Genomic DNA, 19880 nt, shown 5'->3' on the forward strand with positions numbered 1-19880 from the left:
GAATAATGAATGTTTTACTGTAGATCAGATAACTCATAGTTTTCGTTATCCTTCTTCTTCTTCTTCCCCTTTTTTTGGCTTTTAGGTGTACCAATTCAGGACGTGTCTACTTCACCAATGTCACGTATACTTGGAAGATCCACAAAAACTTTATTGAGCTATAGCATGTTACCTATTCTCGTACATATACGTATCATGTCTCATTGCCGCTTCTTGGGGTCAAAGTTCTAAAGCTTAAACTGGCATTGGAATCTGTGGTTGTCATTGGTTTATAAACAGCCTAATGGACCGCCAATCTAATGTTATTATCAGAGCCTCAGAGAAAAGCCACTGAACTGTACTTATTTATAACTTAGGTACTGCGATACAATTGCGTCCAGAAATAATAATACCTTTCGCACTATTCCTTCATATTTTGTTCGGCTGGGTCAAAGCGTGATGTTAAATAGTCTGGAACCTACCAAATTAACGCATCAATGAACGACTGGGCCAGCGTGGTGGACTACGGACTACTAAACCCTTCTCATTGTTGGAGGAGACCCGTGCAAAGTCCGTGCCGGTAATGAGTTGATACGTATCATGTCTCATTGCCGCTTCTTGGGGTCAAAGTTCTAAAGCTTAAACTGGCATTGGAATCTGTGGTTGTCATTGGTTTATAAACAGCCTAATGGACCGCCAATCTAATGTTATTATCAGAGCCTCAGAGAAAAGCCACTGAACTGTACTTATTTATAACTTAGGTACTGCGATACAATTGCGTCCAGAAATAATAATACCTTTCGCACTATTCCTTCATATTTTGTTCGGCTGGGTCAAAGCGTGATGTTAAATAGTCTGGAACCTACCAAATTAACGCATCAATGAACGACTGGGCCAGCGTGGTGGACTACGGACTACTAAACCCTTCTCATTGTTGGAGGAGACCCGTGCAAAGTCCGTGCCGGTAATGAGTTGATATGATGATGATAATGATCTTTGTCTTAATGTTCTTCGTGGAAAAGGATAACATTATTTTTAGACCTGCTAAATAAGTTTCGAGAGTTATGTACTTCTTTATTAAGACAGATGTAAAGTTAAGACGCAGTGTAGAGTTTTTGATTTATAAGAGCTTATCTATTCTATTAAAAATTACTAATAAAATGGCATGAAAAGATAATTGGCTATTGGTCGCCGCTGATAGGAAATCTAAAATCAGTGAATAAAATAATGCGGAATTGGTTTGAATTGAAATTGTGATGAATTTTTTATTCATAAGTAAGATTTTATGCGTTTATTTATTATTTTTTTATAATAATAGTACTAGGCATACTTTCATTAATTTAATAATATATTTTAAGAGTTTTGTTATAAAAACTAAAACCGTCCCTTATGGTATCAGTAGCCCGCAAATTCGTCCACAATTAAGTTTTTGTTTGCCCGCCGACGCCTATCTCCAACAGAATTCCTGATTTCTTGTGAGTTTGAGAAGATCCCCGTTGATGCATATGGGCATAGATCAGTCAAGTCATCAGTAGTCATCAGTATTTATTTTATCCCGTATGCTGATCCTAATTTGACCCCCTTAAGTCACCCCTTTCTTTTCCTTTATCTATTGGGCCGGTTTCCGCATTTTAGGCTTCTCGTCTGTAATTGTGCGTGTATTCCTAACCTCTTAGCCCATTTTTAAATAATATTAACCTAAATGCAAATTTCGATGTCTCTTATTTCAAAAGCTTATATATACCTTGTTCCATGTCCAGGACCAAATCTATCTCCTTGCCAAGTTTCATTAGGTTCTGTCGTGTTGTGTCGTGAAAACAGGCTGACGGACAGAGTTCGCATTAATAATATTAGTATGGATATTTTGAACCTAATCGGAAACGTTACCCAGCACGGCTAGCATGGGCAGGGAGACAATTATATCCTCGGGGAAAGGATATAAATTTATCTTCTCCCAAAGCTTTATCAACTGTCAGAGCAATAAAAGGGGGTAGAAGGGGGGGGGGAGGGGGTTCCTAGAGGGTCTCCTATTCCATGTTCCAGGGATTTAGCAGGTGGGCACGTTAATTTTATCCCTTGTCAGGGTATATAATCGGGGGATATAATTTTTATCTCCCGCCCGTGCTAGACCTGCTGGTGCTTTTACAAGATAAAAAGTAACCTATGTCCATCTACAAGATGTAAGATATAAATAGTATAATACCTATTAGTGTAATTTTCTTACGTACGTACACAGCTTAGCTTTGTGTGCCTGGGAAGACATCCCCGTCAAATTTCTATTTGAACCATCCCAGGTTGTTGAGGACTTCCGGAATTGTTGAATGAGATTTTTAGATTATGCGTTATTTAAATAGTTATAATTGACGGAATAGGACGCACTGGTACGCCAGCGTGGTATGGCCTTAGCCCCTTCTCATTGTGGAGGAGACCCGTGCCCTGTATTTGGCCGGTGATGGATTGATATGATAAATTGACGGAGTTAGCAGATGGCCAACCTAAACGTGCAAAAACCATTACCTATACTCAGAGCGTCACTTCGCAGGGCTTGCAAGAACACGTCCCGCTACGTACGGCATGTTGCGGGACGTGTGACTGTGTCCATCAACCTGAGGCGTAGTTGTTAAGCCTCCTGTAACTAAAACGGTAATTGAATAAAGAACTATTTGAATTTGACTTGTTACAGTTTTCATAACTTTACTATGGACAGCCGACCTAATGGCCAGAAAACACAGAAAAGGGGCCAAGCGTGCAAAGAACGACTATTCGAACATTGATTTGAGGGGGAATTTGTCTAAAACTTTCTTTGTGGTAAAAAGTTATTCTTGACTGACTTCAAAAACTTCAAGGAGATCTCGATTTGGGTGTATTTCTTTTCGTTTGGTATATTATTACCTCCGTCATTTTTAAACCGATTAGGAACATAATTTTTTTGTTCGGAAGGATATAGCGACTTTCATACTAAATTAGTTCCTAATTTCCTCAAATTCAGTTTAGTGTTTAGCACTTGTTTTCTAATTATTTATTACTGTGTCAGTGCTTTTTTTTCTTATTTTTCTATTATGTTGTCCGTCTGTTTTTATGTCCGTCCGTGCGACAGTCACACTTATTTTTAACAGTTATATATAACAGTGGCCCAACACCATTGGAATAAAAAAAAACTAAATTTTTTTGTTTAATTAAAAAGGAAGTCCATAATAATTTAAATGGACATATACTCGTACATTCCAAAACAGATGTTTTTTTTTAATTGTATGCATAAAAACGTTTTATTTAACGTAATATCGAAAACAAACTTTTCCCGAACAAATAACGAAAAACTGCGAGACTAGATTCGATTGCTAATAATATTATGCATAATATATTGTATACTTACTTTTATTATATTTATAAATATGTAATGTATTCTATCACATTCTCTCATATACATTTATGGATTGCCTAAATCACATAGATTCTAAAGAAGTTTCACGAAACAAAAATATCTTTAAGTTTAATGTTTTTGTTTTTCCATTAAGACTAGTGCCCAAGTAGGAAAAAATACAGTATCTTCGCCATTATCAGCTTTAATGCCGCTAGCCAAGTTGGCACTAGGTGCTGAGGGTCTCGCCCGAGACGAATTGCTAGCAGCTATTGGTGTTTCCAAGGTGTTTAAGGTTTGTTTTAAAAAATTGCATCTCATACTCGTAATAAAATAATCTAATCCAAATTAGACTAGGCTATTTTTTCATCAACAACAATTCAGTAACGCCCAGGGCTTCAATTCTCATTGGAGGGTTTTTTGATCATAGACCTACTACCCTGATTCGATACGGGTGGGTGGTGTTTCTTTATATTTTTTGGAGAGATTTTTTTCCAGAGAAATAATTGTACAAAGTTTCCGTAAAAAATACCCAGGCAACCAGTCAAATGGGGTCAAAATAATAAAATAAAAAATATAATTTACACATACATGTACAATAAATTCAAGCAAAGTAGTTAGGGCTGTCAGTATTTTATTTCAGACGGCTGTCTGTATGTTACACACGACTTCGTCCGCGATAAAATTTTGATTTTCCCTGAAATTGAAAAAAATCATAATATCAGTAGTACGTATGCACCTTAAGGAGATTTAAGCGCATGCCTGCGACTTCGTCTGCATGGAATTCCTGAATTCATTATTTATGCCCTGGTGCAAATTTCCTTAGCTCAGATTTCTAGAGATCAGCTCACTTATATTTTGCATGATATAATTGGGACGGTGATAGCCTAGTGGGTAAGGCTTCGGCTTCACTTTCATCAGGGCTAAAACGGCGGGAGATAAAAATTATATCCCTCGATTATATCCCCCGACAAGAGATATAATTAACGTGCCTAAACGTGCTAAATCACTGGAATATGGAATAGGTGAAGGTAACCCCCGTTTTTTAATACACATATATTATTTGGATATTATTTCCACTTGTGCGCCAGTGCTCTGAGAGTTGATAAAGCTGTGGGAAATGATACATTTATATCATTTGGACATAATTGTCTCCTGCCCATGCTACCTGTGCAGGGTGGAAGACATCGGGGACAAGAGAGAATCCAGAAGGTAAAAATTCCCAAATTGCCTCTGCCGACGATTGAACCCTAGCCCTTTCATTTGTAACCACAGCGTCCAAAGCTGTACCAGGGAGGACGATTAAAATTTCTAGCCAGATCCCGCGTTGTGCTGTGATTGTTTAAAAAACTGCTATACCCTAGGTTAGCCCGTTGCCATCTTAGACTGAATCATCACTTAGCCTTAGGTGAGATTGCAGTTAAGGGCTAACTTGTAGTAGAAAAATAAGGTTTTTATAGGTGTTCAATATTCGTATTCGTTTCCAACCGCTCAAAACCGAACTGCAAAACTTACCTGGTGGGAGGTTGAATGTAGCAAGCAGACTCTACGTCTCCCAAAACGCTCAACTGCGCGGGCGGTATCTGGACCAGGTCGTGGAAATATTCAATTCCAGTGTGGTGCAACTTGACTTTGAATACCCCACGTACGCGGCGGACCAAATCAATTCATGGGTAAAGTAGTTGCTACAATATTTTTATTTTAAAGTATTTTTAAATCTTCGTGTAATATATTATCTTGTAATGATTTCTTTAATAACGTAATAGCTTTTGTAAATATTAATATGGTGTATTGACTTAAAACGGAAATAATTTTAGTATTTTTGTATAATTTAAGTCAAGTCAGTTAACCGCCAAATCCTAGCTCTCTTCCAATTGGTCAACGTGAGTTGGCGCGGCGGTGCGATTGCTGGGAAAGTCGTAAACGGGGAGGGGGGAAAGAAAAGGATAGGGCATTCTGAGAGTGGTTTGGCGGAGGAGGGTTGTCTGATATATTTAAAGTAATCTAGTAATACATAATAATGAAATAATAAAGAATTAACTTCTTTGTTCGTGAGCTGGTTTAATTTCATCATAATCTGTTACATGTCAAATGGTCTGTCAAATTCTCCACGCAAGCGATGTGACGTACCTATACATTATTTCATGTCCTTATGATTATGAACTGGATTTTTTTAGTAATAATAATAATCTTTATTTACAGATATTACTATTATAAACAAAGAATATCAAATTATATTAAAGTAATTGAAAATAGCATTAGTTAAAAAAGGGCCTATTACATTTATTAAAAAGTACTTTTATAAATAACTAGCTGTTGCCCGCGACTTCGTCTGCGTTTGATTTTGTTTTTTGATGTGGCATTCAATTTAGTTGTAGTTCTAAAAAAATTAAAGTATTCAGTATCGCTAAGCCATAAATGAGGGGTTTGCTGCTGTCCGCTGAGGAGTTCTGTCCTCTATCTCCAACCACATTCATCAGATCTACACAGTTTGGGCGAAATGAAATACATATTATAACCTCTATAGTACAAAAATAATTATTTAAATCGGTTATAATTTGTCGGAGTTATGGTGTAAAATCGTCAAACACTTTCAACAAAGGAACCGAGTTTAATGTCGGGATAAAAGTATCCTATATTATTTCTAACACTTCCAAGAATATGTGTACAAAGTTTCATGAGGATCGGTTAAGTAGTTTTTGCGTGAAAGCGTAACAAACAAACTTAAATTGACAATTATAATATTAGTATTGATAGGGATAGGGATTAAAAATTGCAGTAGTTATTAAATAACTATTAATTTATTAGCTATGTTAGTGTATCACAGAGTTAAGGACATACAGGAATTGTGTACACGAGTTACACGAATAATATTGGAGCATCAAAAACCACTTTAGTAATGTTTGTCGAACTGGCGGTTAGTCATTTCATACCATTTAGCAGTAATAAGTTTACCTCTAATGCTGTACACGTTAACCATAGAATGGAAAAATGATAAAAAACTCCTCGGTTGAGAGCGAGGATATCTTACAGGATTTGCTCGCTCTCAACCGAGGAGTCTAGAGGATTCTAATGTTGACTAATGACATGACAACGTAGTTCATTTATGGTCCTTGGCAGTTCATGAGTATTCTATAATTGACGATTATTTGTTCACTACTTTAATAAGTGAAAGGTAAGCCCTTTTAAAGGTAAGGATCACATTTATTTAATGTTTATTTAATTTAAGGTGTCATCGCAAACTAACTTCATGATCCGAGATATCGTTGCTCCTTCCGACATAGCTCCGTCAACTTCTTTGTTGATTGTCAACGCTGTATATTTTAGTGTACGTATGTATAACTTTAAAACGTTAATTCATTAAATTAATGTGTATCTTTGAAGTCCATAATGCTTGAAATAAATATCTTGATCTTGAATCAAATGGGCAAAACTAAAATGTAAAAAAAAATACTAAAAGATACTAAGAGGTCAATTTACTTTAATTTGGTTAAGTCGCTCTTTTAGTGGTATTCGCACATCGTTTCGACTCAACATCTATTAGACTCAGAGCATTCAAATGTTTGAAATATAATTTGTTCACGACTGCATCAAAAAAGATTTTTTTAATAATATTAATAATTTATTCACTAGAATGTAGGACGAGATTTTTTTTTCATTAACGATAGGCCAGCGTTTGACGACAGTCATGCCCGTTAGAAAGCAATGATGAGGTCTAGGCTGGAGCACGCTTGCCTAGAAAAAGCCTATTCACTCTAGCCTTGAAGGTACTCAAATTATACGTGGCAGGAAACACAGTTGCCGGGAGGGCGTTCCACATCTTAGCGGCACGTATCAGAAACGTGGATAAAAAACGTTTCATGCGTGTTGATGGAATATCAACCACATAAGGACACCACCGCTCACGGTGTCTCGCTGTTCTGTGGTAGAACGGGGAAGGAGGAACAAGATTGTGAAGTTCCTGAGCACACTCACCGAAGTATATACGGTAAAAAACCGATAAACAGGCAACATTGCGTCGGTGCTGGAGACTATGTAGTTTCGCCTGTGTTAACGAATTGTCGCCTATAATTCTCCTCGCGCGACGATCCACCGAATCTAAAGCTTCAAGCTGGTACTTGGCAGAGCCACCCCACAGGTGACTACATAATATTAAGTAGAATCCAGTACATATCACATTATCAAGAATGTTACAGTATTGAGACTAAATTAAGGACTTAACATTTTAGTATAATGCAATAGATTCAAATTTAATATAATTGTATATGTTTTTATAATTGTAATTATTTTATCTAGGGCTGTGAGATTCTTTATTCCTCTAAAACTTCTAATTGCCTGAAGAGATTTAGATGTATGAGCAATATATAGAGATCTTAGATCACCCCGGGTAACACTAGAATTAATTAAAAAAAATCAATAACGGCTGTATAAGGCCATTGACAAATGTGAATATTCATGTAGTCCTTATTTTTTTTAATTACATACTTGCTGCTCAGTCAATGTTGAGGATGTTGAGTCAGTATGGTGAAGCTGTGCGTTGACAGATAAGTGAGTCAGTCAGTTAGCCAGTCCTTTTCCTTTTCCACCGTTTTACAAATTAAACTGTGTATAACTTACGTTTGTCCCAAAAAAAATAATTATTATTATAAATCCAGGGCAGATGGAAAGAAGCTTTTGACCGAGTGGAGAACAAAACTTTCCATTGTCCACTGGGACGACAATCCGTACCGATGATGTCAAGAACGGGGGATTATAACTTTACAACAAGTGATGTCCTAAATGCTAATGTAAGTTAATTTTTTTTTTTCTGGTGAGAAAAAAAAAGAGGTGGAGTGGTGGAGAGGTTAGAGCGGTGAAAGCCCAAGCACAGTAGCACTTCGGCTTAGTTTTTGGGATGCCGAGTTTGAATCCAAGCTCACAAAACTGAAAACTGTAACTTTTCTAAGTTATGTGCGTTTTGATTACTAAGCTATTACTATCTTTAACGGTGTAGTTCACCATTTACATTTAGTAACATCGTGAGGAAACCTGCATGCCTTAGAGTTCTCCATAATGTAGTCGAAGGCATGTGGAGTCAAACAATCTGCACTTGGCCAGCGTGGTTGAATATGGCCTTAAGCCCTTCTCATTGTGGGAGGAGCCCGTGGCCTGTTGTGGGCCGGAAATGGGTTGATATGATGATGGTGATAAAGATCAACAGGTCCGCAATCTAATTACATCTAAATACTGTATACAGAACCCTTCGGTTTGGCCTGATGCGATGGCAAGAGACCGGATGGTATGACTCTCGTACCTTGGAGCCCGAAAATGTCGCTTGTTTGGGATGGCACTTGTGTCGAGATTCTGCATCTCATATTCAGGCGATCTCATCTATGGTGGGTGCGGCTGCTAGAAGTGCCGAGCGGCCAATAGGTGGAAATTTGAAAACTTTGTTAGCAGTTTCAATTTTTTTGGCTCTTGACGTATAGACTACGGGACCTTGGGGACCGGGACTCGAGCTCTTTTTGAACTGGAAAGAATTGTTAAAAAGAGTTTAAGAGTCTACCGCTGCTGGTCCTAAAGGTGGCACTTACCTTGGCCTAAGAATAAGTGTGGCCATTCAAAGGGGCAATGTTGACATCATCTCATGTACTAAACCTCGCTGTGGTATCAAAGACGTTTGAGATTTCATTTGTTTCATTTTAGATATAAATATTTTCTTGGTAATCTGCAATTCTAAAATAAATAAGCTTAAATTCATTCATACTTTAACATCCGCTCCAAAGGGAGGGATGTGTAAAATAAAAATCAGTAGGTACTGTTAAACGAGCGGAATATGATCCGTTTTACTTTGACATTATAGTGTTTCTGTACTCGAATACGACTGGTTCTACAGCTCAACTTATATTTTGTTCTCAGATAATCAAAATACCATACATGGGTGAAAAGGCATCATTTGTAATAGTTCTACCGAAAGCACGAGAAGGGTTGTCAATTTTATTAAGCCAGTTAAGGTTGGCTCCAGAATTGTTGGACTCGGCTATGTCTAACATGGTAGAGAAGAGAGTTGAGTTAACACTCCCTAAGTTCAGGATAGAGTCCCAATTGAATTTAAGGGAGTTGTATGAAGAGGTAGGTATTTTTAGGGGTTCGTACCAAAATGTTGTATAGGTACCTATGTCAAGAAATCCTAACCGTATTCCGTCACAGCGGCTGTCGGATTCCGGCTGAGCGTCGCTGGTGCGCTCTTAAATGACTCGCACAACCTGATATAGTGCGTCTGCATTCTCTACACGTCAACACACTGGCAATATAGTTATATGATACGGCCGCTGGTGGTCGGGCCTTTAGCTCATCGCGCTACAGTAACTATCAATGCTTACATCTATATGAAATTTTGGTTCTACTTCTTATTTTTTTTTAATCCAATTCAGGCTGGCGTAAAGCAAATTTTTAAGACAAAGAACTCTGGCCTTTCTAAAATTATAAGAAATGAACATTTATTCGTCTCATCCGCGAAACAGAAAGCTTTCATTGAGGTCCACCAATATGGTTCTGAAGCAGGTGCTTCTTCAGGTAAGCTGTTTTTCTAGAATAATGATTACCAGGTTCTATATGAAATAATTCTGAGCTGTTATTCCCCGTTCCTAGTGGGTCTAGCGGAAAGCATGTTCCGCTCACGGGGCTTGTTTCCGATAACCGGGTAGAATCAAAGATTGTCAAGTTGGCATTCGTTATAAAACATTTTTATTTTAATAAAAAAAAATATGCCGCGGTGATAGCCCAGTTGACTTCGACTGCACTTTCGGGGAGGTGAGTTCGAATCCCGGCACGCACCTCTAACTTTTCTTAGTTATGTGCGTTTTAAGCAATTCAAATATCACTTGCTTCAACGGTGAAGAAAAACAGCGTAACGAAATCAGCATACCTGAGAGTTCTCCATAATGTATTCAAAGGTCCACCAATCCGCACCGATTCAGCGTGGTGGACTACGGCCTTAACCCCTTCTCATTGTGGGAAGTAGACCCGTGCCCTGTACTGGGCCGGTAATGGATTGATACGATGACGATGAAAGAATATATATTAGTATCTAGTAGTTAGAAGTAATTAGGTACTTCTGTCAAAAACTTTTAGCTCCGAGTCTGAAATGGGCATTTTCCACCTCACCGCACGCTAAGCACCCGGTTCCGTTGTTTTATTCGTTCCTCTTAGAAACTTTGCGTTTATGGTGAGGATGGCGAGTTCGCAATTATGTATCTATTTAATTGTATGAATCTTTAACAACTAGACATACATACATTTACATTTAAACATTCTTTATCAAACAGTGGTAAAAGGTGATGGGCTTTTCACAACACCCATCTGATAACATGGGTGTTGTGAGAAGCTCACCAAACTGCATTGAAGCAACTTGCTCCGAGGAAACATTGTTAAGAGCGGTCAGTGAAGGGAGCGTGTGTCTAAATAAATATTGTCTACTTACTCTCATACGCATCGGGGAAAACGGAAAAAAGCATTGATTTAATATGTTACTAATGTAAGCTCTCTGGAAAAAGGAAAAGCATTTCATTTTCGCGGTATCTTTCATATTCATGTCCATCTATTGGCCCAGTGCTTCGATATTAATGTAATAGTACCATAACATATAAATATACGTATATTTTTATTCCAGCATTGAATATGGCGAAGTTGTCGCATGAAAAAGCTGAAACGTTTAACGCCGATCATCCTTTCCTGTTCTTTATTTTAATGAATAAGCATCAGCTGTTTTCTGGCACATTGGTATATCCACTATTAAATTAAGTGACTTTGTAATAATAAAAAATAATTATTTGTTAAATGGTTACTTAGTTTTTCTTTTTCATAGTCCTGTTCTCTTTCCCTCTCAACCTATCCTAGCCAGCGGCGTGCATAGAAGATAACCTCTTTTGATAATTTTATATATATTATTTTACTTAATTTTTCGTATGCCAAGTTCACTTCGCATGTACTTAAACTTTTCCCAGCAAATCCGTGACGCCAATCAAGGCTATACCTGAAACTCAGCGCTGCAGTAGTCAAATACTGCAGCATCATGCTGAGGTAGCAGCCTTTTCAGCTGAAGCACCTTTCGATAAGGCATTTAGTATGTAATATATAGTGTATAATTAGTTTTATACACTATATTACATACTAAATGCCTTTAGTTTAGTCTCATTGTCTGTCTGTCCGGGCATCACGTAAAAACTACTGAACAGATTTAAATAAAATTTGGTATAGTGGTAGCTGATATACCGGGTCAACATATAGGATACTTCTTATCCCGACAAACAACAAGTTTCCTCCGGAAAATGGGATAATTTTTTTTATCAATTTTACTACATAGCTCCGTTAAATTTCGACCAATTTTTATAATTCTTTTTTTATTTGAAAGTGTATACTATCAAGCATGTTCTGTCTAATTTTAATAAAGATCTGATTAATAATATCGGAGATAAAGGACATAACAGCAAATCGCGAGGCATATGGGACAACGATCATCCTACTAAATACTAATATTATAAATGCGAAAGAAATAAAGTAACATAAATATTAAGTTTAATTATACTGCAAGCAAGTTTGAAGTACCTGCAAATTCAGTTTTAAAATATTCAAATTGAACCTACCGCTTAGAAGTTGCGACGAGTATAGAATAACACGTACGGCCGCGAATAACGTAGTTTGGAAATAAAACAGGCCCACCTGTTAGGTAGCGCTGCAATCGCGGGTCAGCTATATATAAAATTTACAATCTCGAGTACGAGTTATAAAAAACTTGAGAATATGCATTGTAAGTATCACCGAAAACTCAGTGAGTAAAGCTGCATGCCTGAGGGTTCTCGGTATTGTTCTCAAAGGTACGTGAAATCCATCAATTTGCTTGGCTACCGCGGAGGACTGTGGCCTAAACCCTTTTCATTCTGAATGGAGACTCGTGCTCAGTTGTAAGCCGGAAATAGAAAACTAGAAAAAGAAAGAAAGAAAACTTTATTTGGATATGCACCCACTAGAATAAAAATACAACTTAATAGTCTACACAACAATTATAGGAACGGTGTGATCCCAAAATGGTCTTCACTCAGCATGTTTGCAGTGCCTGTTAAAGACACAGCGCTGATCTTCCGTGAAGCCAGACGTGACGTTTGGACGGTAGGCACTGACAAAGCGACGCTTAAAAGCTATGGCTAAAATAATACAATTTAAAAGTATTATATAATTAAAAAAAATAAGAGAAAAATGTGTAATAATAAACAAAAACAATATAAAAGATTGGTATACATATATAATATTTTGTTACGATCAAACCGATAAAAAAAAATAAAAAAAAAAGAATAAACACACGTTGGCACGTAGGCACCGTGTTCAAATGTTTTGTTGTTGGAAAAGATATTCTCTTAATTTATTTTTAAAAGATAGTTTAGACGTAATGGTGGAGGTAGTGGGTTAATAATGATGAGGCCTGAGGTGTGAGTCTAAGCTATTAATTTACCTGAAGCCTGAAAATGAATAAATAAACATTTTTTAACTTGACGAATGATAGATCCTACTGAAAACTAACATATCTCATCCATAGAATTAAAAACATACAAAAACCGTGTACCCTACTAACATTGAAGCATCAAACACTACTCCACTTTAGAAGTGTTTCTCGAACTGTTAGGTCCCTTCCTATCATTTAGCAGTTGACAGTTATTATTTTACCTCTTATGTTCCGAAAATTTACCATAAAATGCAAAAAAGCATTATTCCGCGGGTGTAAAGTGAGATGTGCGCGGGGCGTTTTCACTATTTTTGGACACAATGCACTGCATACAATAATTACTGAATGAGGATTCTGTATGTTCTCAATTCGATGCTCTAATCACCCCGTTAGTATTTTTCAGACAAAGGTAGAATATATTTATATGCAATCTCTCGCTATTACAAAATTGATTTGGCGATTTCGAGATTGATAGAACATGTTTTAATTAGAGTACCTATATTAGTATCCACAACTTCAGTATCCGTGTTTTGTTTTTTTAATCCGCATTTCGTCTCGCAACATTTGTTAACAAGACCATGAAATCACTGTTTCAATTAAAAGCAACTTCTTCGTCAAATGCAAAATTACTGATTACCGGCTTGTAGTTAACGAAGTTAAATTCAGTGATATAAAGAGATTATTGTTCGAAGAATAACCAAGATGAATTATTTATTATTCCAGCGTAAGATCACTTTGAATTAGTTTTACAACTTTTCTCTTACATTATACTGAAGTTGTGATAGCCTAGTGGTGTAAGTCTTCGGCTTCCTTTTCGGGGGACAAAGTTCGATTCCCGGCACGTAGCAATAATTTTTCGTTTTGAGCAATTAAATATCACTTGCTTCAACGGTGAAGGAAAACATCATGAGGAAACTTGCATGCCTGAGAGTTCTACATAATGTTCTCAAGGGCGTTAAATCAGTATGAGAATTTGAATGGATTTTGTTTTTAATTTGAATGGAAACACCTCAAGATGGCCGCCACTACAAAATGGCGGATTGCATTGTTCACAACTCCCTCAATATGGGTATCAAATGAAAGAGCTTGACTCAGTGGCTTGTATAGAGGGTATGCACAAGGGTATGCAGATGATACAAAATCTTGAAAATCTGCAATACAAGTTATAAATATAGGTTAGGTTATAAATAAAGGTTTTTTATAACTCGGTCTGGAGATTTTCTTCATTTTATATAATCTATATACCCTGTCCATACCCTCTTTGCACGCCACTGGCTAGTATTACAAGTCGGGGTTTTTCAAATTTTAATTTATGTTTTTACAGTTTATATTATGTTTATCTTTATGTCATTCCTGAGGGCTCAAAGACCCGGACACAGTAAAGAAGAGGATGATGAATATATGGATGTAATAGAGTACATTGACATGACGGGGAGTATCAGACAAAAAGGGGTAGAGGTACAGTTTAATCCTTTTTATTGCGTATTCTTTGACTCAAATCTGTTTGTTGTTACCTATATGTCAAATATTGGATAGAAGTTGGCGTTACTTTGCGGAATTCCATGATATATTATGTAAATTAAGCTTAATTTGCTTTATTCCTGGAAAAGCAGGAGAATCTGTATGGTGACTTTACAATGAATAATTGTTAAGATATATTGTAAAGTCAACATCTCCTGAGCAGTGGCCTGCACAGGGTTTTTACCAGGGTATGCATAAAGAAGCAAACTGGCATAAAATCCTGCCCCTTTATGAGTTATACAAAGAGTTTAGGGCATGCAGTACTTTTGTGCATGTACGAAGTGCACGCCACTGCTCCTGAGAATGCTAAACTAAACGTAGAGGGTACATTGCCGAAGATCTGTTTGGTGTGGAGTATGAGGATTGAAGAAATTATAAATTACACCATACAGATTCTCCTGCTTTGCGCGGAGTATAGCAAATTAAGTGAAAACCGCGGGCACCAGCTAGTTACACTTTAAAGTATTGGAAAAATTTGCATTATAACGTAGGTACTTTCCAATAAACGAATGAACTAAAGCTTTGTAGCAGCTAGCAGATACCGAACATTTAACTTTTATATTTTTTTTTTTCATCAAGTTCGGCAGAGAAATAATTTTGTATTACATAAATGACTTCGTCACTTCACCACTGGCAGATCTGATCGCGCTTAGCAAGCTGGCCCTTGGAGTAAAAGGCGATACACTTCACCAACTGCTAGAAGCTATCGGCGTTTCCCACCAATCTGAGGTTCAAAATTCATAAATACAATAAATTCTTTATTCATGTAGGCCTATCATAGGCACTTATGAATCGTTCATATATAAATGTTTACATAATTGAAAGGGGATGGTTATAACTTCGTTCGCCAACTTAAAGCTAAAGCTATGATGGTTCCGAACGCGCTCTGGTCTAAGAAGAGCCCACAACAAACTTAGCCGGGTATTTTTTTTGTTATAACCATCTCACTTCAAAAATAATATTAAGCTATGAAGTTAGAGCAATTCACACCTAAGCTTTTTTGTCGTTTAAGTAATCTTAAATATTATAATAGGATTTTTCTGTTTTTGAGTTTTATATAAACTTTGAACTTGTTGAGAGACATGTCAAGGATTTCATTCGGTAATTAGTTATAAAATAATATACAGTTGCCCTTGAATGAATTAGCAATTATATGTAGCCTAATAAACTGCACACCGAGTTTATTTTTGCTTTTAATATTTGTATAAGAATCAAACTAATTACAATAAATAACTAAAACTAATACTTAGATACTAACTACGTAGTTAATAAGTAACTATAAGTTGGAATATTCTTTGTTCTATTTTTACGCAAAAAGTATGGGGCGTTATAATTTTGACGTGCCTCTGTGTGTGTTTTTTGTGACATATTTCAAATCCAAGATGGCCGCAACCCCAAAATGGCAAAATATTTTTTTTTCGTAGCTCCCACAATATGTGTATCAATTTACGGTAACACTATTTTGTTTTTTTTTTTATTAAGGGTGATTTCGTTTTATTATATACATAGGTAGTTATTAAAGTAGGTGATGAGAAGTTTATCGGGTCATCAATCATTTCATTTTATTTATTTATTGTTGTTACGAAATTCGCCGGGTCAGCTAGACTTTAATATAAGAATTTATCTTAATAGATCGGTAACCATATCAAACCGCTCATAGAAGACTTGCGACAGCTACGGGTACCTGGCTTAAAGGTGGATATAGTAAGCAGATTGTGCATATCGAATACCTCCCAATTGGATGCAGAATTCGAGGAAAAATCTATTGCCATATTCAATTCCAGTGCCACGAAAATTGATTTCCAGAATTCTACACTTGTGGCAAAATATATTAACTCTTGGATATGTAGGTATAATATTTATATTTTTTTCTATAAGAGTGGAGCTACGTCGAACTCACGGTCTTCTTGACTGTGAACTATTAACCAATACCTTACGAGTAATTATCATCGGTCAAAAAACCCAATTAAATAATGAATCTGACGAATAATTTCATTGATTGATTTACAGGATATAGGATATATTCGTATATATATATAGGATCCATTTTGACATATTTTTGACAATCTCCCTGGCACAGTGGTAACTCCCTGTCTTATAACTGAGAGGTCCCGGGTTTGATTCCCGGCAGTATAATTTGGGATTTTAAAATGTCAGATTTTCCGTATAAAAAAATTTCAAAGTAGGTACTAGTTTTTTTAGATCCTTCGTACATTAATTTAACACGATTAAAATTGAGTAATAAACAATGTTGTTGATGATGGTATTACTTTAAAACCATTGCTAATCGTTAATGCTGTATTTGTTTGTGTAAGTAATTCATTCCTTTATATTACCTGCCATATCCATAGTTTAGCAAATGCATAAATAAATAAATAAATAAATAATATATGAATTCAGCATGTATAAATAATATACATACATACATATACTTCGACAATACACACATCCCCATCTAGCCCCAAAGTAAGCGTAGCTTGTGTTATGGGTACTGAGATAGCTGATGAATATTTTTTTATGAATGTAATACAAATAAATACTTATAATATACAGATAAACATATATAAATTAAGATATACTAACAAAACCCCAACTTTAATATAGTGTTTTTTTTCTTTATTAGTCAAGTGTGTTCTGTGAAAGTAACTTAAGTACACAAGCCTGGCAGTTACTATTATAGTTACAGCTATATCTGTCATACGACGTATCTTTTTAACCGCGTATGCTACAGAGCTAAGTCTGTTCGATAAAGACCCTGTTTTTTTTTTAGAGTTACTTTTTTCCTACCATCCCCCGCAGACGTGTCTCAGTAGCTTCAAGTCTAACGACCAAACGTTCAGAAAAGGAAGAGGTGACCTTGTCTTATTTCATAAACAAACAACGCAAAGGGCCATCCATGCTTGTGTAACAAAAATTAGGCGTCCATCATCATCGTCAACAGATTATCGGCTTCTCTTTGAATAAGAAGGTTTTAGACCCTACTCTACCACGCTGGCCATGTGTAAATTGGTGGACATCACACGCCGTTGTGAACAATATGTAGAACTTTCAGGCATGCAGGTTTCCTCACGATGGTTTCCTTCACCGTTAAATCAAGTGATATTAGATCGCGTCTCTGCGAAAGGAAGCCACTGGGCTGTCACCATTGCAATATAGTTTTCTTCAAAATTATAGCTTTTCTCGTGGGAGGCTTTGGCCGTGGCTAGTTACCAACCTACCGACAAAGACGTGCCGCTAAGCGATTTAGTTCCGGTGCGATGTCGCGTAGAAACCGTTTAGGGGTATGACTACCATACTCCCTAACAGGTTAGCCCGCTACCATCTTAGACTGCATCATCACAGGGGATGAAATTGCTTGACGATTTTACACCATAACTCCGACAAATTATAACCGATTTAAATAATTATTTTTGTACTATAGAGGTTATAATATGTGTTTAATTTTGCCCAAACTGTGGTTGGAGATAGAGAACATAACTTCTCAGCGGACAGCAGCAAACCCCTCATTTATGTATGATATAACTTTATATGACAAAACTGCATATGATATCATGAGTGACCAGTGCATGGTGGTGTACAGAAACAATAGTATCTTTAAATATATACAATAATACACTTACATAATTATGTACATATTTACATAAATATATTGTAACATATATAATATAATATAGTAGTATAGTACATTTAATGCAGTAAAATTTTAATGCACATTAAATTAAATTAATAAATGACCCGATGAACTCCGTATCACCTATACGTGTAAATAGGTAAGGTTTGTATAAAAAATTTCCATTGTTTATTTTTGAAGATTCTACCCCAAGTCTGCTAAATAAGGAATTAAACTTTGTATGAAAACATGTTTTATGTTATGTCTACGAAACTTGTTACTTTACACTTTACACTTACTTATCCATACGTACATGCGTAAGTATAGACATACATTCACATATATATTACATAATTAGGATAAAATAAATAAAATGGGCGCAGCATACTGTTTATATAGTGATTTGTTGGTTTGTTGATCTTCCAGCACCGACATCGCTTTTACACCATCTTTTGTTCGAAAAGTTTCCAGTCTTTAAGCCCTTACGTTCCCGTTGTTTCTTGACGCCAAGAAGGCTAAAAGCCTGTAAGCTTTTTAGCCCTCGAGCCTAGTTTTACATTCATGTAGAAACTACGTGTCGCGAAGTTTTTTTTGTGTACGTCTCTTAAATGTGTGGCAAATAACCCCTAGGATTAAGGAATTCGTGTTAAATTTTCAGCATCTGATTCGTAGCAAATAAAATTAATACTGTAATAGTAAATAAATAAATAAATATACTACGACAATACACACATCGCCATCTAGCCCCAAATAAGCGTATCTTTTTATATTGCTGAAAAACATTAATGTTCATCACACAAAAATTTTCCAGTTCCAGTATTAGGTATATTGCTTTTAATAAGCGGTAAGACACGGAACTAGTAGAACACGTAAGGAAAAAGCGTTATGCTCCCTCCATGAGTATCGTTCGGTTCCGTCCGGCGTGGTACAGATATTAACGTCATGCGCTAGCCGCTATCACCACTTCAACCGATGCGCGTTCATTGCTGGACATAGGTCTTCTGTAGAAAACTCCAAAACCCACGGTCCTAGGCCGCTGGTGTCCAGCGGCTCCCAGCGACTCGCTTTATGTCGTCTGTCCACGGTCACGTTTTCCGTTGCGGAGTCGCCATTCCAGTACCTTGGGACCCCAACGTCCATCCGTTCTCTGAACTACTTAAGCTTCGCGACTGGTTAACCAATGTCGGCATAGCTCCCAGCAGAACTGGCCGCCATACTTGTTTAGATCATGATGTGTTATTTACACTTATATAATATTGTTTGCAAAACATCTAGTGAAAGTTAGAAAACGTATCAGATTGTGTACGCTGATGGAGGCGTATAGTAAATCTATTGTAAACTTTTGTCAAACAAGGCAGGCGTAATTTTCCAAGAAGATAGCCTGCAGCATATAATAAAAGATAAATACTCGCAAGTCGCTTATAGCCGCACAAGAACGTTCATAAGGGGCCATCGACTTGGTATTAATTCAGCCAGACCATCAATATCTTCAGGTAAGTGGAGGACCAATACAAATCTTGTTGGGCTACATACAATCTCTTTGCAATTCTTATCCTGAATAATATTATAAATACGAATGTGTGTTTGTTTGTTTGTCCTTTCTTCACGCTCTAGCTAAGCAACCAGTCAACTATATTTTTGGCATTGAGTTAGTTGAAAAGACGGAGAGTAACATAGGGTACGTTGAACGACAAGGCTGCTTGGAAATTTATATTATCTAATAGATTAATTATATGCTTACATTTCAAAATATAATAGTTGGCCAAAATAAAAAAATATATATAACTATACTACGGCAATACACACATCGCCATCTAGCCCCAAAGGAAGCGTAGCTTGGGCTACGGGTACAGAGTTGACTGATGAATTATTTTTATGAATAATACACATGAATACTTATAAAATACAGATAAACACCCAGACACTGAAAAACA

The 19880-nt window shown here is 36.6% G+C and overlaps 1 protein-coding gene across 1 annotated transcript in view; it reads left to right on the forward strand.

Annotated features, from left to right (window-relative positions):
- LOC120626034 (netrin receptor UNC5B-like) overlaps window positions 1–19880 on the forward strand; it is a gene marked incomplete at its 5' end in the record, with an annotated part of 38257 nt that overhangs the window by 3414 nt on the left and 14963 nt on the right. The window contains 8 exons of the mRNA XM_039893314.1: window positions 2747–2787; window positions 3495–3632; window positions 4798–5010; window positions 6567–6665; window positions 7993–8124; window positions 9236–9448; window positions 9751–9892; window positions 10989–11098. Of these exons, the coding sequence (XP_039749248.1) occupies window positions 2747–2787; window positions 3495–3632; window positions 4798–5010; window positions 6567–6665; window positions 7993–8124; window positions 9236–9448; window positions 9751–9892; window positions 10989–11098 (1088 nt within the window). The remainder of the gene's footprint in view (window positions 1–2746; window positions 2788–3494; window positions 3633–4797; window positions 5011–6566; window positions 6666–7992; window positions 8125–9235; window positions 9449–9750; window positions 9893–10988; window positions 11099–19880) is intronic.

The sequence above is a fragment of the Pararge aegeria genome, chromosome 8, assembly GCF_905163445.1.
Source record: "Pararge aegeria chromosome 8, ilParAegt1.1, whole genome shotgun sequence".
NCBI lineage: Eukaryota > Metazoa > Arthropoda > Insecta > Lepidoptera > Nymphalidae > Pararge > Pararge aegeria.